Source organism: Agelaius tricolor, unplaced genomic scaffold (genome assembly GCF_023055355.1).
Source record: "Agelaius tricolor isolate 1412-34295 unplaced genomic scaffold, bAgeTri1.0.p SCAF_3, whole genome shotgun sequence".
Lineage (NCBI taxonomy): Eukaryota > Metazoa > Chordata > Aves > Passeriformes > Icteridae > Agelaius > Agelaius tricolor.
Genome location: NW_027269263.1, coordinates 37,214,175 through 37,240,072, shown reverse-complemented (window position 1 = coordinate 37,240,072; position 25,898 = coordinate 37,214,175). Strand labels below are relative to the sequence as shown.

Here is a 25,898-nt window from a genome sequence, read left to right as displayed (position 1 = left end):
GATCTCCCCAAGCTGTTGGTGTTGCCCATAAATGAAATGAAATGTCTTCCTATGCTAGTGAAAAATGTGTCTAATGAAAGCAGGCTAAGTACATGCAATAAACTGTTCCATAAATTTTTTTCTAACAAGGTTGGGGAGCAGAGTGGGACTACTCATTTTTACAAAAAAAAACAAAAACAAAAAATGTCACCTATTTTTCCTTTGGATTCCACTGATTTTCCATATATGAGGCTTATATGGAAAATCCTAAATTACTGTTCCCCATCTGAACTCAGTCTGAACTGTTCAACTCTGTCATTTCATTAACAGAGCTCAGCGCTTCTAACTAAAAATTATGTGTTGCTCATTTTAAGCTCTTGTGATAAAAGTAATATAAAAATATTGCTGGAGTCTTAGCTGGATGATTTAATGCAGTTAGTGAGCTGAGAGATGAGACCAACATTTGCAAAGAAGCAGAGAGGTAAACAGGATTTGATATGCACAGTGTATTTCTGTCCCCTGCATATTGTAGAGGAATTTGAATTTTCTGTTAAATATTTCTTCTGTGGTGTCTAGAGTGGGATCTAGTTCAAGTGCAGGACAGAATTAGTTATTTTCTTTATTTGCACCTATAAAAACCAGTAAAGATTTGCTGAATTAAATAAGCTTTACCTAGTATGTAGAAATTTTTTTAAGATTCTGAGTTTCAGAGGAACAACAAACTATACAGTGCTGCTAATCTGACTGTTAGTGCCAGCATCTGTCCATATGGCACATACTTTTACTCATTTACTTCCATTAAATTTGTGTAAGGGGAAGGTAAGGACCTTTTTTCAGACTTACCATGCATTTTTATGATCTGAAGATAAATACTAGGAAATAGTGATCAAAACAACTTTACTGTAGTTCTGCCGCTGAAATAAATAAAATATCAATGTGTTGGTCTTTCTTAAAATGTAGTTACTGAATCTCTAATTGCAGTATGCATGCTTTGGACCGTTAAGACATTAAGGAACATTTAGCAATTGTGAACTTAATTTATTCTGTAAAGGTTCTTTATTAATCATTCATAAAACCAAGTTTAAAACTAGGGTAAAATGTGTGCAGCTCACAATCTTTATTATGTAAGTCCTCATAAATATGGTATGTACCCTTAGATCCCTTTGATTTGAATGTGGATGTCTGTGTAACAAAATACTTAGAAAGTGACTTATTCAGAGATTAAGGCTTTTTTTATTAATTCCTCTCTCCATTGACGTTAGAATTTTATTCCTATTCCTGAAACAAAATTAAATTAAATAAGAGCAGCTTGGTTTGGTTGAAGCTCTGTGCTAAGCACTTCAGTTTGTTTTGTTCAAGCCTAAATGTACTCTGGGGTACAATAAAGGCAGTAAATGCTCTTGAGACTGCTTCCGATTTAATTTCAAATAAGAATAAAATGCAAATTACAAAATTAATTTTTCACACATACCCCAAATGCATCCCTCATCTGACTTCATTCTGTTATTTCTCATCTTCATGTCTTAGTGCAGCAAGTGACATCTCACCTCTCTATCCCATAGACTGGTAGCAGACCCATAGATGGATGAGCACCCTGGCTGGACCCTCTGTGCTGACTAGTGAGCCTCTAACACTCGTGGTTATTTTGGCTAACAGTGTGGTTGCTCACTTGAACTGTAGAAGTCTTTCCACAAATCTACAGATTTTTCCTGAAAATCATGTAAATACATGTCCATGTGTGTGTGTGTAGAGACAACTCTCTTTTCTAAACCATCTTTCCAGCAGATTAAACCAGAACATTTCTTTCTGGTTAACTAAGATACTATGACAGAGTTGTTGTTACCCTGTGTGTCCAGGTTTTAGGGAAAGTGGGCTATGGTATGGCAGAAGTAAGAGTTGTGATGTCTGAGTGTTTAGTTTTGCTTTTAAAAAATAACTTCCCTCATACAAATTCTATTTTTACATAAGTAATTTAAGCAAAATTTCAAATTCAGATGTTTTTAATTCCATTCAAAGAGACACTTGTGATAAAGCATTAGTTCAGAATCTGCATTTAATTTTTGTTTTCTCTGCTGGCATTGGCATTGCAAGAAAATGCCTTAGCCTGGCAAGATACTCTGCTTCACTTGAAAAATCCTCTTCTTGTCTGATTTGTTGCCTTGTTCAGCTGTCATCACTTGCCAAAGATGATCATGGTGATAGTGACTGAGTAGATTAAGGGTTAAACAGTGAAGTTGTGTCACAGCATAAAGACTGCAATTTTATGTTCCAGTTTGCAAAAAAGCTGCATCAGAAACCCACACAGCTCTAATTGTAAATCAATAAGCTTTCTAGTAATACTCGGATTAATCCACCAGAGCCAAAATTCAGTCTGTAGTATTCTAACACATGGGTAGTTGGCAATGCTAAACCTGGCACTGCCCTCTATTTCTAATTCTTTTTCAGTTTAATCTTCTCTGAGGTCTCTCTGAAACTAATGCACATGAAATAAAACAGCTGTCCCAATTCACTTTCTTATCAGCACTTTTAGTCCGTCTTTTTCATCCAAGATAGTGAATTAAATATGAGATCTGATTTGACATAGAACAAGAGAAAAACACCAAGAGACTTTTCCTTTTAGAAACAGTATTTTTGAGGCTGGTGTTCTTTGAAATATGGATGCACTTCAGTATAAAGGTTGAGTGGCTGTTTTAGTAAGTGTAAGAAAAATTTCCATTTTATGAGTGCAAAAGAGAGAGGTTAAGGTATGTGTGTGTGATTGAACATGACATCTTTTCTATTTTGTTTGAATGGTTCAGCATCTGGTTTTTTGGAGAGCCACTGTCCCATCTGCAGTCACTGCCTGAGTACTTGCTAGGAGTGAAAACTTAGTCTTTATGGAAGCTTTGTTGTGAATAAACAGCTCTCTGTTAGATTTCAGAGAGCAGCTTCATCACTAGTCATTACCCTACCTAAGTCAAGGTGTGAAGTGTTTCATTCCCTTCTGTTCATTACAGAAGTGTTTCATGCCCTTCTACACGCAGGTTTTGGTTTGGTAAATAGGTTGAAAGCTCTTTCCTTCTGTCTCTCTCTCTGTCTATTTCTCTCCTTTTTCAAATAAGCAAGAGGAAGGGGAGGGGAATGTGATTCCATGAGTCCTGTGGGGTTTGTAATAGCTGTGAGGGAGGTACTCATATGAACAGTGCATTTATGCATGTAGGGTACAGTGGACTGAATCCAAATTGCTTCTTTACCCAGCTCCATAGTTACCCTGGGAGTCCTACAGGGATGGGTGACTTCAGGCTGTGGGTGGGCACCAAAGAGGAGTGGCTGGGGACTGAGGGGTGCCCTAAAGCAGAGTGCTCTGCCTGCTCTGGCCAGGCAGATGTGCCCTCTGATTGGGGCACATCTCACCTGTTTGAATAAAGAGCACTGCTTTGTATGCAACTGTTTGCAAACTGATGTGCCACTATTGAGGTGACATCTCCCCTTACTTGGAGGCTCACTGAGCAGAAACTGAGGGTATTTACTGTACAATGTAGGGAAACAATCAGCTGATATGCTACTGCGATGACATTTTTAAAATATATTCAGCTGTTCTCTAAAATAGTAATGAAACATGAATAATGCAAATTGAGGATGTTTAAAATTCAAGAACAAACACAACTTTGTGTTTTACCAATTAGGGTTCAATTACATTCCATTTCATAGGAAAAAAATACATAAATTATGACTTTCTGCATTTAGTAACATGATATACATTTCTGGCTTTATATGAGCATGGGAAATAAGGTGTTTATATTAAATACATTTTCATGATCAGGGAAAAAGCTGTTAAACGTTTCCTGTTGTTTGAAAAAGCATTTTAGATGGATTGCTTATGCTCAAAGTATTTGTGGAGGTTTTGGTTTGGGCACAGGCAGGGTAAGCAGGAATTGCTTCAAGTTCACTTTGCTGCTGTCATTAACTTAGATGATAGTTATGTTAGGGTGTGTTTAAACAGGGGATTCAGGGCTTACAGATGCTATTGATGCTGAAAAGCCTACTTGTGTGGGGCCCCAGATTTCATTGATATACAGTGCCTGCCCTTCCCTATCTGATAAGCAAACTGTCACGTGTACACTTGATCTCTTTTCTAAAACTGTCCATTAATCTTTGCAACAGACTGGCAATACTAAATACTTACTGTCTTGACCCCAGTAGTGTATTTTAATTTAGAAGATATTTTGTTAAATACTTCAAAGATAGAAAAATTTCAGGACAGATAATTTTAGTGACAGTTTCAGGATTGTGATATTGGAATGGCATTTCTCCTTTTAAATTTGTTTTCTTTTCCCTTTGTTGTTTTTTTAGTGTTGTGATCTTGGATACCATGCTAGTCTGAACAGAGCCCTAAGAACATACCTTTCTGCAGAGTATAATCTTGAAACTTCCAGGCATGAGGGATTAGACATCATTGAAAATGCAGTTGACTGCTTGGAGCCACGCAGTGACAAGCAAAGATTCATGGAAATGTACCCTACTGCTTTTTGTCCACCAATGAAATTTGAGTTCCAGTCTCACATGGGTGATGAGGTCTGTACACTGACAAGTATCCCCAAGTGACTGTTTCTGTATACCAGGACAGAGAGTTTATCATTTACCAAGCCCTTTTACGAAGAGTTTGGTAAAAGCTACTGAAAGTCAGTGGATCAGCAATAACATTTTGCAAAACTTTACAGCACTGTCTGCTGCTTCAAAGTTCTCACATAAAAACTGTTAAGTGTTACTATATTCTGTATCATTTATAATGGCATTGCTATGAATTTGCTGGCCAACCTGTGCTCAGCCCAGCACCAGTGTAAGCAGTGACTTTGTCTTTACTAACTGCATCACTCATAACAGAGTTTGTGGGTGCTATTTGAGAGCAGCTACAGAGCTGCTCCAAATTATTCCTGCTGCAATGCAGCCTTTCCCCCTTCTTCTTTTCTTGTTTTATCATCTGGAGATTTTAAGCATATGGGGTACCCCAGCTGTGCCCTGTTCTGCTACACCAAAGGCCAGTAGCAAAGCAGAATTTGAAATCACCCATGTACATCTTTTTTTCTGAAGATAACTCCAGGGTTTGCATTTCTGTGTGATACAAAAGCTATAAAAAGCACACATACAAAAGTGTTGTGCTCTTTATTAATAAGCTGTAGTACATACTTTCACACTTTACAGCACATAAGTACTTTAAATTTAGATGGGCACATTTTATTGTCTGCTTTATTAAGTTTTAATAGCTTTGGTAGGAATTCACCTAGTTTTAAGAAGAACAGCAAGACTATTGACTGTTTTTTTTAATTGCTTGCATCTTACAGCTCTTTTTGATTCTTTGTTAGGTTTGCCAGGTCTCTGCCCAGCAACCTGTGCAAGCAGAGCTTATGCTTAGGTATCAGCAACTGCAGTCACGATTGGCTACACTCAAAATTGAAAATGAGGAGGTAAGATCTATGTCTACAAGGGCTAAGCATTGAACGTAATTTTCAGGAAGGTGCAGTGTTTTCTACCTTGCCAAAAGCATGTAAATGACCCTGAAGTGGCTCCAATCTGTCTAAGTGGTTTTAATTTTAAACATCAAATACTGGCACATAGGCTAAGGTGAATCCTCACCTGCTTTACAGAGGTTTGGAAACTTTGTCTTTTACCGGTCCATACATTTACATTCCTGAGTTCCATGTTTTGCAGATGCTTCCGTGTAAACTTGTTAGAGCACATATTTTTAAATTCTTGTGACAGAAAGCCACTGAGAACAGTTATTGTCTTTTGTGACCACCCTCTGTCCAGTTCTCAACTTGCTTCTTCTGTAGTACAAAGGAATTTGAAATGTCTTTTGTGGTCGCTGAGTCAAGATCTCTTAGGCTCTCAGCTACAGCTATTTATAAACATGACTAATGAATGCCTGTGATGGGAACAGCTCACCTAGCAAAAAAAATGCAGTTTTTTGTAAAATACAGAAAAAACGATGCTGTTGTCTTTCCCCTGCTCTGGCAGTGGAAATAAAATGCACTTTTATCACAGTTGAGGCAATGTTAAAGTCCTTCAGTTTACATGAGAATCTGTTCCTAAAAGGAAACATAGAAATGATTTAGTTTCTTCATGTACTTTACTGATAAGTTTTCAAGATGTCAGTTTTTCTCATTCTAGTTTGTATGTTGAATATCTAGAACAAAGTATTAATGTCCATGAGACGTGTACAGTAGTCATAAAATAAAAAACAACCACCTGCATTCAGAAAGTCTCTCAAGGTAACAAAGATGGAAGAAGAAAGATAATTTCTTTCAGTGAAATGAAGTACAAGAGCATAGCAGGAAAAATCATGTTTGACAGGCATGGAAGGGATATTTGACTACATTGGAGTTGTGTGTAGACATGTTCATGATTTGGTTGACCCTACTAGAGACTCCATCTGAAGCAAAACTGGGAAGTAATCACATCCTTGTGAATCTTAGCAGTTACTTTATTGCACTGTGGAAACTGCATCCCTTGTCCACAGCATCCATGCCTGGGTTTCCACTATGAGCAGTGGTGCTCCATAGGTCATAGGAGGGCTGGGAGTCTGGTTTGAGAACAAACAAGAAATTTTTCTTTCTTGAGCCCTCTCTGTCAACAATGTATTCCACTTCTGCAGTCTGAACATTACTGTGGCCCTCATCACAGCACTCACAGTACAGGGGTCAACACAAGGTGCATCTGTGTTTGTGGGTTAGACCATGATAAAGCAGAGAATGAGACAGGATATCTGTTACATAGATATCTGTTATCGCACACCTGACTTTTCACATTTACACACCAGTTTGTTTGGGGGAGTGTGCCAGAGAATTACTGTGAGTAATGAGCTTCCCTGTTAAGCTGTTCCTTTATATATTTATCTGGCATTTGGCAAACTCTGCTTTTTAATACCAGGTTAAGAAAACAACAGAGGCTACCCTGCAGACAATACAAGATATGGTCACCATTGAAGATTATGATGTGTCAGAGTGTTTCCAGCACAGTCGCTCAACAGAGTCTGTGAAGTCAACAGTCTCTGAGACATACCTGAGTAAGCCTAGCATTGCAAAAAGAAGAGCTAACCAGCAGGAAACAGAGCAGTTCTATTTCATGGTATGTTGGTTGCTTCCTCATTTATCTGATGCAGACCAAACACCTGAAGTAATCATTACCCAGAAGTTCCTGGGATTTATGTGTCATGCATAGTAATAGATTCATCTGCATTTCTACAGAAATTCAGAGAATATCTGGAAGGTAGCAATCTCATCACAAAACTTCAAGCAAAACATGACTTGCTGCAGAGGACACTCGGAGAAGGTAAATATCACGCAGTAAACTGAAAAGTGATTCCAAACTATACAATGAACCTACTGAAATGCCAAAGATACACAGGAAAAAAAATACAAAACTTAAAGCTTAATTGTCCAGTAAACATAGATTTGATTTTTACCAATCACAGTTTTGGTGCAGTGGTAAGAGTATACACAGTAAATTGATTTTATTTCCTCAACACATACTTATTTCCACTGCACAGGTGTTTAGACAAATTACTGTATTTGGCAACAGAAATATTGAATGAAAAATCTCATGCCTGCAAGGAGAGTGACACAATCAGTGCAGGTTTATTTAAGAGCTGTGACAAATGTAGTATTTCTACACCCTAACCATTTCTGTTGACTTGAGGTTTTTAATGAATCACACACTATACACAGCTCCAGCCTTTTACCAGCCCTCCCAACAGACACTTCCTCATGCACTGAAGGGAAAAGGGGAATTGCAGTACAAACCTTGAAGACCAGACACACAGAGTGGAATGGACTTGAGAGGAAGTGAGATTACACCACAAAGAATAAAAATCTTCTTCTGGAAGTTAAAGACTGTGATTTAAAGTTTAGACTCAAGAAAGGAAACCTGTTTGCTAAAATAATTACTCTAAGAGATGTGTCAGCTTATTTTCTTTTTACTGCCAAGTATCTGTAGTTAATCACATCTCCTTTTGCTTTAAATACAAAAGCCCAGATCCCCAAATCATGTGGAGGTGCCTGAACAGCTGTTAGCACTTCAGTGGCTATAACCCAAACAGTGCCTCTGTCCAGGGAGTGACTGAGGTTGGGGGTAGGATATAAGCAGCATTTTCTTTCAAAACTGAACTGTAGAAGATGGTACCTGTTTTTAGACAGCTACCTATGTTACCCTCTTTCTAGTGGAAGTTTTCATTTAAAAGATTTTTATTTTGAATGTGTGTGGTGAACAGTTTATTCACACAAAACAGTGTGCAGCTGACTTTGGTCAAAAAAAGAGGACATTTTTCTTCTGGAAGCTCATTGAAAATGTCTTTGGAAAAATACAGTGAAAGGGAGGGAGATAAAAGGCAAAAAAATCTGCTGCATAAACCGTGTTGGAAAAAAGGAAGGAAAGAATTGTTTGAAAGGAAGCCTAAAGAAAAACTTCTCAGCAGGGTGACCCAAGTGATAAATTGCCGTTAGGCTCTGGGCCATTCTGCCATGCTGAGGCATGCTTGGACTATTCTGTTTGAAGAGTTCCCTTCTACACACCATCTGTAACCCCCATGTAGTTAATCTGTGTTGCCCACAGTGGTTTTGCACGTATTTGTTGTCCCAGCACCATAGCATGGCACATACAAATAGTACCTCAAACATACACATTTACATTGAAAGCTGATATTTGGAGCCATCATTTTTACAGGTTAAGAAGTTTTAGTACCCCCTTCAGTTGAGGCATGACCTGCATTAAAATGCCCATGTCTTGGATGGAGGACCTGGATTCTGAAAGTTTCTTGAATGGGGAGGATTGAAAGGATCAAATTACAGTGGTATTATGAATGTTATTGCTGTAGCTAATATAGAAATTAATTTGTAGGACATGAACTGCTCCCCTGCTCCTCTCAAATTGCCTTTTCTGGAAACTTTAATATCAGCAAGACTGCAGACAAATAACACAGTGTGCTGTGTTAAATAAAGTGGGGAGAAGGAGAGGATTGTCTCAAATGCAAGTTTTCCTTTGGCACCCTTTCTTGCTTTCATTCAAAACTATAGAGTGTAAGGATGTAGGCTGAATAGATCCAGGTTCCATCTGCTGCCCACAATGTTAACAGCATTTGGCTTCTATTCTGGTTCATCACCTCACTACTACAGTCTTGCTGTTTATGAACACAGCAGATACATATTCATGATCTGCACAGGGAAGATAGATGAAGTGCTCTGTGCTGAATCTGCTTCTACAAACTTGGAAAGTAAATAAAAAACACTCAAATGAAATTGATACTAAACATAGTATCAATTTACACACACTGATGGTCACATTACTGATGGTCGCATTAGTTCTGATCCAAAGGCTCATCTATTGAAAGAAGAAATCAACAAAGCAAAGGGAAATGCAGGAAAGAAAACAAGGAGTTGTAGAAGAAATTCCCCTAAGGCCCAGACACCTTTTGCCCTAAACAAAGATGTGTTTAAAACCCCCCAGGCACAGCATTTGTAACATCTTCTGTTTTACTAACGTTTATTTTTGGAATTCTTAGTCTCAGTGAATTTCCCGTAGTAACCTGAGTATGGAGAAGTCCCTGGCTTACTCTTTTTCTGTCATAGGTTATTTTTCATATTCTTCTTTGATCTCTCTTTTTCACCTCTCTGAAATAGATGCCAGCAAGATTCACATGTCTTACTGTCAGAGTTTGTTCCCAGAGCTTTTTCTTTGTGCCGCTTTGAGGGGATCCACACTCTTCTAGTATTGCAAAATATATTTTCAGACTAGGATATTCAGTACTGTGCAGTACTTTGCATGCATCTGAACACTGGCACATAATAGTATGTTTTTCATATCACTGTTATTCATTCTTCCTGGAGTCTGAAAAGCTGGTTTGGTGTCACCTTCAAACTGGGACGTGTACTTGGACCTAGACCAAGTGAAGCTCAAAGTGATTTTCAGAGATCATATCCATAGATCTGTTCACTGGCATAGGTGTTTAATTCTTCACTAATACCTTACTTGAGCCTGTTAATAGTGAATTTTGTTTGCAGTGTATGTCACTTAACCCCTTTAAAGGCCTTCACAGTTTTGTCATGATTTGATACAAAAGTATTTCAGTTATCTGCACAGTGTTCTGCTTCCTTAGCTGCTGTGTTCTCTCAAGATATTAATAAATGCCTTCTGGATTGCATAAATGGTCCTAATGGGAAGGTCTGAGTAAATGGCTGCTACATTTTTTGCCATGATGAAAAAAGACCATTATAAGTCCACTGGGTTTCCCTTTTCTTTGCTAGTTTTTGATCAGTGAGAATATTTTGCCACTCTATCCATGGCTGTTTAGCTTCCTTCGTCACCTCCTGTGAAGAAAGTTATCAGTGGCCTTTGAAAGCTTAAGTAAATTAATTGAATTGATTCTTCATTATCCAGTATTTTACTGACATTTTCAAAGATTTTTACTAAATTAATAGGGCACAATTTCCCTTTGGCAATGCTGGGCTCATTGGAACTTACCATACCATGATCTTTGTCCTGTTTCATTATTTTGCTTTTCATTATGATGAGTCAGTCATGCCTAATTTACTGGTCTGTTGATCTGCCAAGGAGCCTTTCTGGAATATGATATTTGCTTCTTTACAGTTCCCTGCAGTTCTCTGTGGTGTTTCTCAGTGATAGTGTTGTGCTTTTTTCCTGTAATACACAGAGAAAAGAGAGTAGGCAGTCTTTTAATAACTACTCATGTCTAGAGCCCTGCATTTTCAGCACTGAACAGGTTTAGGCACAAGGCACTGGGGGAGATGTAATCTAATCTTGGCACAGCTCTATTTCCATACTGATTTAGTCACTGAAACATATGAGCACCAACAATAGACATTGTTTGGAATTTTACTTGAAATTATTTACAGTATCAAGTGACTCTAAATCTTTGGGTAGGCTCCTTAAAAGTTGTTCCATAAGATGGGTTGTGTTTGTATTTTAAGTGGAACTGTGGAGACACTAGGTAACTACAGTGCCCTGTTTGTTGTATAGTTATATATCTTTTGCTGGTAGTACAAAAGTTAGGATTAAAAATAATTTGCTAAGTATCATTTAGATACAAAAATTTCAACCTAAAACCTACAAATCATTGTTTCCTGTTTATTGAACTTTCTAGGTCACAGAGCTGAATACATGACAACAAGGTAAGATATTTTTATCTGACTTGGTTTAGAGTTAAAAAATAGGTAAAATCTTAGAATTTACAAATTTTAGGACAACTTCATAAGGCTGGTTGCCGTTGTTTCATAAATTATGTACAGACCCTGTGTGTTTTAACATTCAGCATTTCTGTTTCAGCATGCTGATGAGTAAAGGATCAGACCATTCATCTTCCTCATTTTTGTGAGCTGCTCTGGCCAATGTCAAGGGTGGGACAAGCTGGGAGATCATCAAAAATATTTGTGAATTACACATCAGATTTGGAAGTTGCAGGGGGGACTTAAGTGCTCAAAAAGAAATATTTTTCACTTGTCAGAGATACCTTGCTTCTCATAGTTTGTGATTCAATTGGTCAGGATACACAGTTTAAAAGAAACTGGCAGGAAGATCAATTTGGGCAATGGGCTGTGTCTTTGATAACCCAGCTCTGAACACTAATACCTGCCTCCTCCTGCATCCATGTGTTCCATACTGACACGGCTCTATATATCCACAGAAGAGAAGGGATTCAGTGTAAGATCTCCCAGCTTTGTGCTGCATGTACTTTTTCAGTTGTGTAATGCCACAGCTTTGAAGCTGCCTCCAGATATAAACCTGGATAAGCTTTGCAGCCCCCAGAGACTAGGAGGGGGCAATGGCAACTGCTTGAATTTGCAGCTGCCACTTGTATGTATCACTGCTACAAGCAGTCTGCCTGGCTACAGCAGGAACATCCAGCCCAGCTTGCTTGGTCTCACTCTTCCCTTCCCTTCCCTTCCCATGCAATACATCCTTGCCCAATGCCTTCAAGAACCATATTTCCTGGTCCTGATGTTTCCAGGACATCTCTACAGACTTTACATCGGATTTTCTCCCACCACTCCATGTTCTCTATTAGCTCTGTGAAGCTGGACTTCCTCAACTTCTTAGCTTACATGACCTCAGTTGAAAAGTGGTTACAAATCAGAGCATTCTTCTCAGTTGCTGCCATTAATTCTGACAACTGTACCTTTAACTCTGCCTCCAGGTGCTACCATTCCAGGAATGCATGGAAATCAACAAGTTCATGTCTAATGAGAAAAACCTCCTTTCTTGACTCCAATGCAGGCGACTCATCAGGCTTACATCATCCTAAGTTCCCTGCTGTGTAAATAACTGAAAGGAGATGGTGGATTCAGTCAATGATTTTGCCTTAGCAAAGTGGGGGAGCAGTGAAGCCATCTTGCCTCATATCTTGTTACAGCTGGTCACCTAGAGAAAAGTACTCTGAGGAGCAGGGCCTGCCCATCTGTTCCTCACACCAGCTCCTGGGCTTTGGCTGGGCCCTGCCTCTTGCCCCAAGGTTCAGTTATGTTTCTGGACTGCTAGACATGCAAACAGAAATTTTCTTTAAGGTCAAAGTTAAATTGTGGAAGGGAAGAAGATATCTTTAAAGATGAGTTTAAAACAGCTGACAGTACTCAAACAAACTGAAGTCCCACTGCTGAATGCTCTATGCCTTATTGTTTCGCACTGGTCCCCCAAAAACATTTGAGTTTTTGCTAAGTCCAAAAAACCTGTAGAAACTGCTGGTGCATGGGAACTAAGGAAGCTGTTGGCATTTAACTGTTGACATGACATTCACAAAGTAGTTTGTGATCTAGAGAACAGTATTTATTTCCTGTAATCTCTTTCAGTACTGGTCACCACGTGTAACACACTCGGTAAATTTTGCAGACCAAAGTTTTGTGTGTTCTTCTTTACTTCTTTATGTGTTATTCTGGTTTTATTTATTTGTTCAAGTTGATATACTTTTAATTCCATTAGCCAATTAGCAAGGTGTTTCTTTTCATGTGTGAAGTTGTTAATTGGTTGGATGTGCAAGGCTAAAGCTGTTTAACTTTCTTGGCTCTAGTTGAAAATGCAGACAGTTTGGTTTTGAAGCATCTTAGGAGTGTGCTGAGCAGCTTTAATTTGCATTTGAATTTTCTCCAACATGAAGCAACTTTTCTGCTTGATAAGAGGTGCTTCGAGTGGTCTGTGTTCTGCCATGGCTGGCAGGATAAATTCCAGTGGTTGCTGCACATTTTATGCATGACCACAACAAAAAAAGCCATTCCACTTATGCAGTGTTTGGAATAAATTTATATGGTAAAACTGCAAAACAGGGATTCATAAAGAATGTCATTATTTATCCATAAGTAATTCTTAATGGGGGAGTTCTCCGCTCTTTAATGTGGTACACTTAAATTTGATGGAAAGTCTTTATTTGATAAGTATTGTGTTTATTGCTCCCTTTTACAATGTTCTGTTGTGCCATGAGCTTACAGACATTTCATTTTATTGTGTGACTTAATTCTACCTTGCTCAGTAATCATATTCCCTTCCCTTAGGCCTCCAAATCTTCCCCCTAAGCCCCAGAAACACAGGAAGCCCAGACCCCGATCACAGTATAGTGCTAAGTTGTTTAATGGTGATTTGGAGTCCTTCATCAAGGTACTGGCACCAGCCACCCCCGTGGCTGATCTCAACACTTCTTACTATAATGGTCACCAGCTCACCAAAGCTGAGGCAGATCATTATGTTTAAGTCTGTCCTGGGGCTCTTCTTTCCCAGTTGATCAATATAATACTTCCTGAAGTCAAAGGGAAAGAGAGGGATTCGTTTCTCACATTAGCCTCCCTACAGTTGTGTTAATCAAGTAGGAATAGTATTGTCAGCCTGCTTTTAGTAGGAAACTTTGCTCCATGTAGTAGGTAGGATGTAGTAGTGCATCCCACAATTTACCACAATTTCCTGCTTGCTATTTTCATAACATCCAGTGTTCAAAGTCTGTGGAGAAGCAGCATTTCCCTGGGTTTGATATCCAGATTTTGATTTCCTATGACTTTAGGAATTTATTATATTGTGTGAAATTGTGATCAACACTATTCTGGATCTTGTATCTTTGCTGTATTTACTATCTTCTTCTTTCTCATACTTTTGTTTCTAATAATGCTTCTAGCCGAGGCCGAAGGAACTCTCACACGAGACATCAGGTATCGTTCTGGTGACAAGAGAACAGCTCTGCCTCGCTCTCGGGTTGCATTCCTGCCTGGCTCAAAATGAGTTCTTTCAGAGACCTGGAGGGAGAGGTTTGCAGTAAGAAATGAGTGTACAAATATAGCAGGCAAAACTAAACCAGAGCAGAACTCTGGAGGGATTGTAGTCTTAAATGATGGATATTCTCTTACTCATTTTCAAGGACTCGCCCACATCACAGTTTGTGCCTTTGGACACAGCTGACACAGCTACAGGAAAGAAATCTTGAAAAATTGTAAAAATACATTTATAAATGCAATGAATGAAATTATTGACTGCAAGCTCTGTGAATTTGGTTTGAATATTACAGGGATTTTTTTTTCTTGTTGAGTATAGCTAGTGGCAGACATTTTGCAGAACAAATTCTGTGCTCAGTGGCACTGTATTGATTTAGCTGTCTTTGAATCAAGCTTTCAGTCATCCTCAGTACAACTAAAGGGGAAATTATTATTTTCATTGTTACTGTTACACAGGAGGTGCCATGAAATGCAAAGACCTTTAGAAATCATCACATGAGAAATAAATAAGTATCATGAGCAGTTTCTTGCTGAAAGGTTAAAGTAAGCAAGGAAGCAGAGATTCTCACAGTGAAAGCCCCATGACTAGAGAAGGACAAAGCAACTCAGGAGAAATGGTACCCCATCATTTTCCCTCACAAGGGAACATGGCAGTGTGGCTGACAGGGCTTACTTGCAAGTGGGGAGTCCTACATAATTAGTCTTTCAAAAGGAAAGGTCAGAAAAGCTGGTAGCCTTATGTCAGATTTGCCAGTGTGGGACAGCCTGTCTGCCCAAAGACCGTGTCTTTCCTGGGGGGGATGAGTCATTTTGACAGGCGCAGCTAGTGAAATACAGTGTCAGGCCAAACTGCTTTGTGATTGAGTTTTACATCGTAAGAAATTCTAACTAGTCACAAATATCCACTCACTGACTTCACACATCAGATTAAATTCACAGTAGCAGTAGGGTCACTGTTCTTGACACTCACCAACACAGATGGTTACTTCAAATTATTTTTCATTGATTAGATCCAAAAGGCAAAGCTGTTAATTTAGATTATTTCGGGGTATTACTTAAGTACAAAGTTTTGTGTGGTTCTGAACAGATTCTCCAAAAACAGGTATGAAAGGGATTTGGGTTTTGGGTTTTATTGTAATTTCTTACTGCAAACACTCTTTTCCTAGGCTTTACATTCTTTGCATGAACCATGAACTACTAACAAGAGATGGGGGTGCATGTTGTGCATTTTTGCTAATACTCTGCTTTTCTGGAGAGGCAGGCTGCTGAGTGTTGGTGAAGATTATGGTGTTCCTGGGCTTAACAACTGACCTGATCCAAGGGGTTTTTTATTTAGCTCTTACTGAATCATGACACAAGTCAAAGAGGAAATGCTAATCCAGCCATTACTGGTTATTGGCTAGCCAGTCTTTGCTAGGTTTCAAATTCAGAGACAAACAAGCCACAGTTTAAATAGCAGAGTTAGTGGTAACAGTCTTTTGTAAGCCCCACTAAAACAGTGCAGAGTACGTGTAAGATTAGGGGGTTAGGTTACCTCAGGAGGTGCAATTGCTTTACTGTGTGTTATTTTTCAAACTTTTTTGTTGTTTTTTTCTACTTGAGCTTAATTCATAAACTTCCCATTAGTGTAGTTTAGCATGAAAACAAAGTACTAATTTATAAGAGGAAATATATATTCTGAGTTACAAGGTACTTTTGAATTAATGATTTTATAATTCAGACTGATTTTATACTAAACTTCCAAATGAATTAGTCAATTCTCTGAGCACTTACATATTGGAAATTCATTTGGAAAGAAAAATTACAGCTTCCAAGACAAGAAATTCAAAGATTGTTTATGAAACAGTAATTTCTGCAGCATAAGCACCAACTTTTCCAAATATTTTTTAATCATATCATTTATGTCTTTCATCTGTATTTGATAACTTCTGGTCACTTGGATTAAAATATCCATTTCTTGAAGTGCCAAAACAAAAAGTTTCCAATGGTTATTTTGGAAAATAAGCAGTTTAAAAGAAAAAGACAAGTAACTCACTAATATAATTATTATATAGTCATCTTCTCCACCTCCCATCACAAATACCATTTATCCCTTTTTAAAACAATTTATGGAGCTGAAAATGTAGCTACAGACCTACTGCTGTGTCATTGCTGAGATGAGGAGCTGTGATTTCTGAGCTCTGCAGGTGGCGAGATAGAGGTTGTGACCTCCCTTTCCCAGTAACCTTGTGCATAGAGACAAAGCAGCTGAGCCACATGCTCAGCTCAGGGTAGCTGCAATTCAGCACCCAGGGATTGCCAGCCATTTAGAGCAGCCAGAAACAACATGCCAGCCCATCATTGCCCCATGGCAGGGCACACAAACCAGCAGAGCCCATAGCAGTGTCTCAGTCAGGAGGGAGACATCATGGTACCCCATGCAATGTCATTTAGTGGCTCTGCTCCAAGAATGTTTCTCATAGTCCAGCAAATCCAGAAAAGCCTTGTAAATTGTTTGTGATAAACTTCTTACAAAAAGAAAACCCCACATTGAGGAATTGGGTCCTGTGTAATTAGGTCCAAATGTAGGATTTTCTTCACCAGGAAAAGAAAGGTCAGTTAAATAGATATAGAGGAATCATCTTCATCATTAATTATTATTCTTAATTGTAATCTTTTTAAAAGGCAAATTTACTGCTTTAACTCATTTTGCTTCAGAAATCTAAAATGCATGCATGAGCTTAGATGTCACATACAGTGTTAGCCAGATATGGTGACAGAGGTAGAGAACTGAATTTCCTGAAGAAATGATTTTAAGAACCATAATCCTTTGCTTTACCTGTTCCTTTTCCTCCCTCCCTAAATGGGAATAGACCTCTGTTAAAAGTGGTATTTTTTCTTAGGTGTTTTTTTGCCAGCACTGTATGTCCATCTAGATTGACCAAGTGCATTTTCATATTGAGGCCATAGCAGGGAGGTTTCCTCTTTCTGATCTGCAGCTCACTCATTCTGCTCTTGTTTTTGCAGGATTCGGGGCAAGTCATTCCTCTTATTGTGGAAAGCTGTATCAGATTTATAAATTTATATGGTAAGCTCTGAAAAAAACTATTTCATTATTGTCCTTTTTTGTGTGTCTTGGACATTACTCATTTAGCACCTTAGTTTTTAAAATACACATTTTAAGTATCTTAAAGTAATCTTTCAGCACTGTCTCCCATCTTTTCTGCAGGTCTTCAGCATCAGGGGATTTTTAGAGTGTCTGGTTCCCAGGTGGAAGTCAATGATATTAAAAATTCATTTGAGAGAGGTAATTGGATTTTCATTTATTTGAGCACTTTAATATCTGACATTTTAAAATCTTTTAAATTCTAATAATTTTCTCTGTGTGCTGCACCTAAGACTTTCCACCATCACATGCTTAAACATGAAGTCCAATGATGACGGGTGGGTTTTCCCCCCATTATGTCCTAGGAGCTTGAGGGTTTTTCTCATTTTGTTTAAAAAAGGCATATGACTCTACAATCAACTGTAAACATTAGTTTTTTGTTAATGGTAAACTGCAAATAATAGGGGTTTTTTATATTTTATTTTAAAGATCCTCAGAAAAGAAAGGTAATGAGTTTAATTTGATTCAAGAGACTACTTAATGAAATTTGAAAGTCCTGTTGCTTGATCTTCTGGAATACAAGTGCTTAACTTTCTGGCCCCTCTGCCCAAGTTGCATCATAATCCAGGAAAATAGGGAGTTAAAAAAAGGGTCATTCCATTTTTCATTCCCAAAGGAAACTTCAGCCCCCCACAGGAGGAATTACATGAAAAATGCCAGGAAGTACAGCCAGCTTTTTCAATATCAGTGGCTTGCAACACCCAGCTTGGATTGTTCTGCTAGGGAAACGAGGATCCAGCCATCCTCCAAGTGTATTGAAGCAATATTGTTACAATCTTTGTAAATCTTACATTCTTTTTTGTTGAGTGTTAAAAGCTGGGTTGTTTTAATTTCTAGGGAAAATTTCTGCAGATCATCTGCAAATGACAAAACCCTTGAAGAAATAAGTCTTGTGACTAAAAGCATAAAAAATATGCACAGTATTTTGCTTCCCAATATTAGTTATATATATCTTGTTAAACCTGATCTTTTCTTTGACAAGATACATAAAGCAGCTGTTTTCACTTGCTAAGAGAAGCCACATCCCTTCACTCTGCAGCTTTTAAATCTGCTTATTTTTAACTCCTCCTCCTAGGTAGCGTTATCCTTGAAGATCCATACATTTTAAAGTGTTTCAAAATAAAGATTATTTATGTAATTTAAAATTACATAAATAAAACAGTTCAGTCATGGATGAGGTTGCAGTTAGATTTTCATCAAAGTAGTTGCACATATTCCTGATATTTTAACTTTTTAGAATGAAGACACATATTCAATTCAATGAGTGGTCTAACTCCATTTGTTTTATGTAGGGCTCCAAAGAAAAGTCTGCAAAACTCTATTCAATTAAGAGTGTTTGGTTTTTTTATTTTACTAACTGTAAATCACAACATGGCCATAAATACCTAGTTGGAAGTTCAGGACCTAAGAGATCACTAGGTTATGTAATTTTAAGGAAGCTTTATTTAGGCTGCCTTTTTTTAGTTTAATCATAGCCTGGGATTTCTAAATCAGTGTTTATTATCTTACTTGAATGCTTGCATTGCCACCTCCCACATACTAAAAACAAAACCCGCCCAAAATGTCACTCACTTCTAAAAATGTTCCATGCAAGAATGCTCCTGCATGTCTGTTTCATTCACTTTATTTACTTTTTAAGGTGAAAATCCTTTGGCAGACGACCAAAGTAACCATGACATTAACTCAGTTGCTGGAGTACTGAAGCTCTATTTCCGAGGGCTGGAAAATCCTGTCTTTCCTAAGGAAAGATTTAATGATCTTATTTCTTGTATCAGTAAGTATAAACTTCTGATTTTTCTCAATAGGATTTTACTTTCAGATACACAGTAGTAGCCTGAAAAAACAGCTAACTTCACAGGTTTTCCTGAGATTATTTGTTTGCTGTGTGTAGCAGTCTGGCTCAGTTGTTAGTCATACTCACAGCTGTGGTTCTTCCCTTTTCCCATTGGGATTAATGTACAGTACAATTCTTTGTTTAACAGGGCAGGAAGAATATCTTTTGGTACACAAGGGATAGTTAAATTTAAACACATTATTATTTTCCTCTGTGCACTGAGGCAGACAGAAGTGAATGAAGTTGTGAACATGCAAACAGATTGTGTTACTTTCCAAGGCTTTCATGCCCCACAGCTTGGGGTCAGCACTGGTAAATAAGTAACTAACTGCTCAACATTGTGTGATTCTGGACCTTTATTGTGTTCTGCTGAAAACCACCAATCTAACCCAGAAAACTCTTGGGTGCAGGGAAGGAGGGGAAGAGCTGAGTGTTGTCTGCAAGAGAGCCTGGTCTGCCTTCCCACACAGGATTTGCAATGGGATGCCTTGGAGGAGCGTTGCATGATCTGTGTCCTGCTGGTGTTCATGACCAGACATGGAGAGGTTGTAGTAATTTGGAAAGTTGTCAATGGATTGAGTGAATTGCTGTGACATGCACAAAACCTCTTCCAATTCACTGACCCCTGCAGGTGTTGAGGGGTGAGGCCAAGCCAGCCATCAGTAGATTTGCTGTTCCCTGTGGGCACAGCGGTCAGAGGAGCTAGCTTTGAGGAAGAATTTCCTTTCTACTCTCCCTTTATAACTTGCCCCTTCAACCAAATGGAGAAAGAGGCAGTTTCTCAAGTAATGAGAGCCAGTCCCTTGGGATATTGATGAGGTCAGGCTCTCCAAACTGTTATTTGGGCAGAGATCTCAGCCCAGCAGGCAAGGCCACCAGTTGGTGGGTGCACAGTGTTCCAGGCTGGCAGTCAGGTGTGGTTTTTGGCTCCTACTTGGGGGACACAGTGTGTGTGGTTTGCTTCCCCCACAGGGAGGATTGCAGTAGTTTCTCCTGGAGGTTAACAGGTACGTGCAGCACTGTGATCACATCTATGTGTGGTGTTTTGGTATCATTGTTTTGCAGGGTTTTCTGCAGCTGTTGCTGCTTACAGACTTGGTGGCACTGAGGAGTCCTAAAGACCTAAAAAACACAATTTAGCAGTCTGATCCCTGATGCTGAGGGGGACAGTGTCTTTTTAGGAAGCACAATCCTGGTTCTGCTTCAGTTCAGCTTTAACTGACTGTGGTGCCACAGCCCAGAAAATCTCTGCAAGTCACAGAAATTGAAATGTAAGAAAGGATCATTTTGACTGAGTGATTTTCTGCATGACAGGGATGATAGAACTCTGCCTAATAATCCTGAGCTGGTTTCCATAACTTCTGGATGAATTAAAGCATATCTGCTGGAAAAATTTGTTGATTTAGTGGCTTTGGTTGATAGAAAATCTACCACATTCTTGGATAAGCTGTTCAAATGAATAATCACTTTCATCATTAAACATTTGTACTAGATTTCTTTCTCAAAGTTCCTGCTATCAGATTCTGCCCATTTGATGTTTTTATGTCTTCATTATTTTTACTAAGCATAAGAGAAATATAAATGGTGGTTCTTATGCATGAAGATGTTACTGCAGTCTGCTCTGTTGAAGAGATTTAAATACATATGTAAACTAAATTTTAAAATACCTTGAATGAGTGTTCAGTTTACAGAGATTATATGAGTGAATGCTCAGGAGATGCAAAGATACTTGCCCAGAACAGCCTTATAAATGTGTTCCAAGAAGAGGAACCTGGATGATTTCAGAGTTCTCATTCACAGTTGAAGGTGCTGAAGAGGGGATGGGGTATTTGGAAAGAGGAGTGGAAGTTCAATGGACTGAGCTGACAGATCTGTGTGGCACCTGCACAGGCAGGAGAGATTCACCAGCCTCCCAGAGCATCACTGTCTGAGAGGGTTCCAGTTCAGTTACCCCGAAAAAAGTATTTCTTTTGTTGTTAAGAACTTCCAGAAAAATGGCTGTGAATACTAGATTCCTAGTGCTAGATCTTGTTTTCCATAGAGAATGTCCAACTATTGCATGTTCCTAGTAGGCAATTAATTATTTTCTTGCAAAAGAATTGCCAACCTTTTATTTAAATAATAGTATCATCCAGCAGAACTGAAATCAGTAACAACAATAGCCTGGAACAAAGTCACTGCTTTTCACAACAACATTTTAAAATGTTTATTGAGAAAGAGGTGTTGCCATCTGATCCTGGTTTAGACTGAGTGTTCTCTGAGGATGTCATAAATCTGGATTGTCATCTCTATGACAGTTTGTCGAAACAAGGTGTAATGACTGAGTAGTTCTGCTAGCTTTGACTTCTGCTAGTGCTGTTGTACAGGAAAGCAGAGGATTTTAGTCTGATAATATGTTGTAAGAGTCTGAGATCTGTTTTCTTACAGGTTTTGGGGGAAGCATGGGGGGGGATGATTTTGTTATTTGGTTTGGTTTTCACAAGATTATCATTAGGGGCATGCTGAAATGGCATATCAATGCCTTCAGCACAGGGAGGAGAGTTAAGTGTGGACCAAGGTGGGACAAAGGGGGCTTTCTCTGTGAGCACACCAGGGTGAGTTTGCTTTGTGTTGTCACAGTGGGGGGAGTTTAAATGAAGTATGAGGACAAGAACAGCTCTTGTACCTTGCACCCAGAGCCAGCCCCAGAACCATATGCTGAGAGCAAGGGGCTGTGTGGCTGCATCTTCTGGTTATCTGAGAAGCCTGAGGCAGAGTATTTTTACAGCTGTGTACTATTCTATGTGCTTTGTTGAATGATGCACCACTTCCAAGGAATCAGAATGCTTTGTTGGGAAAAAACAAAACCAAAACCAACCAAAAAAAAAAACCCAACCAAACAAAAACCCCCAGCATTTCTAAATACACTGTGTAGCACCTACATGGTACACACTGTCATAAACTGTGGGTCTAAAACACCATTTCCATTGCTATATTTTAACCTTAACACCGGATATCTTGCAAAAAGGGAAATTGTCTAGGCAAGATTTCTCCTTCATTTCACACTTTGAATCAGTCATAGTTGTATTAGGTTTTTTCATGTGCTTATGTGGCCTCACAAATTATGTATCTCAGTCTTCCTGCTAATGGGAGCAGGGCCAGACTCCCTTTTTCTAGGAGAACTTAGGTTAATGTAACTTCTTTAGATACATAAAATCCACAAAACTTTCACATGTTTAATTATGCGTTTTTAAATACTCTTAATTCATGTTGCATTCATGATCTGAAAAACACTGAGGAAAGGAATAAACATTCTTTTCAAATAGTTTTTCAAGATAAATGTCAGTGTGGTTTCTTAATTGTTGGCAGAAATTGTTACAGAAGGGTAGAGGGAGAAAGGAAATTTGTGAAGTTAATGTTCACATGAAACCATAAAAGGGCAGAATGTCACACATTTTATATGGAAATGTGATGTTGCCAGTGAAAAACCCCTTGAAACTGAAGTACTTAGTTATGGATGTCAGGCATAATTTTGAGGCTACAGCTGCAAAATGAACCTTTCCTCAGTACAGCCACCGAGAAATTCCTTTACATTTATGCATATATTTCCAAATGAAAAAGAGCATTGTAAGTTAATGCTTTCCATTTTGTAAATACAGTGGAAACAATGTGAAATTACCGTGATTTTTATGGCAATTTGTATTAATTACACTCATGAGAACAATGTTATTCTGTTTGGGCTTATGATCTAATTTAGATGAAATTTGGGCAAAGTTGTATGCGCTGGGCCAGAGCAAGCATGAAAGGTAGAGCAGAACATAAAGAATCCATCTGATCATGGGCCATAATGGTTTCTTCTTATCCTTAGGAGTGGCTACTCTTGGTCCCAGCAGCATTCTGTTATCCAGAGGACAATCCAAGGTTGGGGTGGGAAGGAGGGGAGTCCCAGTGCACTTCTTTCTGCCCCTTTATAGGAACAGATTGGGCCAAAGACAAGAATTTGTAACAGGAGCTACCTGGAGGCAGAAGGTGCAGGAGCTGAGCTCAGTAGGACTGGCTGTGATCCACTTCACTGCTGGGGACTGCAGTTTCTCTCCTGGTGTGAGCTCTTACACACATGGCTTACTTAAGTCCACATTTACGTAGATAGCTGTGCCATGCAGCAGGAGACACACCTGAGCTATTCAGACTGCTTAATGTCTGCACAGAGCGTTACAGTTCTTCATGGTTTCATCTCCCTTGGCCTTAAATTTCATAGACAAAAATGGCAAGGTGATTGAAAACTTGTGTCCTTTTTTTCTTCTGATTTTTATCATTTTAATCCCTTGCCACCAGCAGTGCCTGTTTACCTGAAGACATAAACATTATGAAAGAAAATTATTTTACTTCTTTTCCAGACTATTGCCCATTACTTAAAGAGTAAAAAGTACTCTGAATTGTCAACTCTCCATGAAAAAGTTTCAACAAAATAGAAAGTGTTTTCCTCCATAAGTGACAGTGGAGACTGCTGTGTTTGTCCTCTTGTAATGCCTTCTTAAATAGATCTGAATGAGCTGTGAGTGGCATTGCTGAGTTAATATATACATATCTTTGAGCTGGATTGGACTCCTCACCAAAATGAAAAGAGGCACAAATTGTTAACTTCAGCACTAATACATATTCATGTAGATAACTTGTCAGCTGCAAATTGACCATAAAAATTACATCTGCAAGTGTAACTCAGTCCCATTTGGCATTCTCATGGTGTGTAAAATATGCATTAGGCATTCACTGTTACTAGTAGGTACCACACCAAGTGGAAATAGCAAGTAACCCCCACAAAGAGATATTACATTGGATTTTATCCTTCAAAGCCATGGTCCTAAAGTGGAGAGACATCTTACATTACCATTGTTTGCTTCCTCCTTTGGGCTCCCATTGCTTGTGAAATATGCTTACCTTGCACAGCCCTGGATGTTGGTTGTAACACAATTCATTAGCTGCTGACACCAGGTTTATCCTTCCATGTGTTTTGATCAACAATATCTTCCCTTTGCCAAATGTTTGCAGTCCTGTTGTTCATACTGAGATTGGCCCATGGAGGCTGCCTGTCTAAAGAGGCTGGTCAAACATTTGCAGTCCAGAACTGATGTTTCAGATGCTTTCAGATGTTTTCAGGTGTTTCTGAGCTCTGCCGGCTCCCAGGCTGAACCTTCTCAGTTGGATAACCATGTCTCACCTCCATTGCAGGGGAGGCCATGTGTATGACCAACCACAGAGCTTCCTCTGCTTCTTTAAATTAAAACAACAGAGTAGTATGCAGCTGTCCAATTGGTCCAAAATACTTTGAAGCCACCAGTAATTGCTCTCATGCAAAAGACTTGTATTCTGCATCACTGCATTGATATATTTGAGTATATCACCTTTTACATGCTCTACTACCTCAGAGTTATTGTTTAATTAAACTTTAATTTACATTTTCTTAATATTATTTGGGATTAATGTACCCTATTTTCAGTTCTAATTTAGTTTTTGTTTATTTGTGTTTTGGGGGCTTCTGTTAGTAACTGTGTTTTCTCCCCTCTCAGGTTTCCTTTACTCTTCTGTGGTAGATTGTTCACTTCTGATCTGTTTTAATTTGGAGTTACCTTTCAAAAACCTCATCATGAGTGAGCAGGTGGTTAAAACTGTTATTTCTCCTGGAAGAGAAAAGTAGAGATTCATTGTTTCTGTGTGTCTTTACAGTCAGTGAAGGTGACAGTGCCTCTCCAGAAGAGGTTCCAGTGTTTTCTTGGAGACTGAAGATCACACTTTTCAAGGCTTGAGTGCCTAGGATTTATGTCTATCTGTGTGATTGAGAACCAGTCCTTAGTGTGTGGCTGAGAGAGAGGCAGCTAGCTGATAAATATATGCAATGACATTAATCTCTTCTGGATTCATTCATCCAGATGAAGGGCATGGAACATTTGCAGAGTAAGTCCCTGTGAGATCAGTAAATAAAGTCTTTTCCAAGAGCAATGTAGGATTGCACCTCAACAGATTTTCTTGTGGAGCTTGTGATCTGCCTTTTTGGAGGATTTTATGAACAAGTTGAACAGACATCTTTCAGAGGGGATTAAAGTGAAGTCAGAGGCTAAGACTAGACTTAAATGACCTCTGAGCTCTCTGTTTTTCATTTTTTGTAGTAACTGGTGGAGGCTTCTTAGATCCAAAACACTTAAGAAACTTAGATGCCTAGATAATGTTATGGATAGACAGAAAATAAAATTCCTTATATTATTAGAATACTTGTTCCACTCTTGTCTGATGAAGGTTCTGGCTCAGGTGCCTGGCTCTTCCACAAAGTGCTACAGTCATGGAACTCCAGAAGCTGCCTCCTTCCCCTCCTCTTGTTTCACCCTACAACTATCTCCTGTGCTCTGCTTTGACAGAAGCACAGTGTTCCCACAACAAGCAGCTTCTCATTTTGCTGACAAGAAACTTCTCCTGCTTGTGGGTTTGACCCCCATGGCAGAGATGGGTCTGGAAGGCAGATGTGTCAGAGCAGAGCTCCAAAAGTTTTGCTTTGCTCTGAGAACTGGGAACTAGAAAATAATAACCATTTCACTGTGTGATATTTACTTGACTTTAGTCTTGATTTGTAGTTGATATTCCTGTGTCCTTCATAGAGATCTCTCTTCCCTGTCTCTCTCCACAGTCAGAAAAAATACATTAATTCTCAGTGTGTTTGGCCTTGCCAGAGGCTTGTCCT

General features: G+C 38.8%; 1 protein-coding gene across 2 annotated transcripts in view; it reads left to right on the top strand.

The window, feature by feature from the left end:
• SRGAP1 (SLIT-ROBO Rho GTPase activating protein 1) overlaps positions 1 to 25,898 on the top strand; it is a 139,220-nt gene that overhangs the window by 91,700 nt on the left and 21,622 nt on the right. The window contains exons 7-15 of one of the 2 annotated variants that reach the window (XM_071423524.1): positions 4,312 to 4,533; positions 5,322 to 5,423; positions 6,886 to 7,083; positions 7,203 to 7,287; positions 11,111 to 11,138; positions 14,117 to 14,150; positions 17,217 to 17,277; positions 17,419 to 17,496; positions 18,995 to 19,129. In XM_071423524.1, coding sequence (XP_071279625.1) covers positions 4,312 to 4,533; positions 5,322 to 5,423; positions 6,886 to 7,083; positions 7,203 to 7,287; positions 11,111 to 11,138; positions 14,117 to 14,150; positions 17,217 to 17,277; positions 17,419 to 17,496; positions 18,995 to 19,129 — 943 coding nt within the window. Of the gene's footprint in view, positions 1 to 4,311; positions 4,534 to 5,321; positions 5,424 to 6,885; positions 7,084 to 7,202; positions 7,288 to 11,110; positions 11,139 to 13,505; positions 13,609 to 14,116; positions 14,151 to 17,216; positions 17,278 to 17,418; positions 17,497 to 18,994; positions 19,130 to 25,898 lie in introns of both variants that reach the window. The other variant, XM_071423526.1, reaches the window with a different exon arrangement.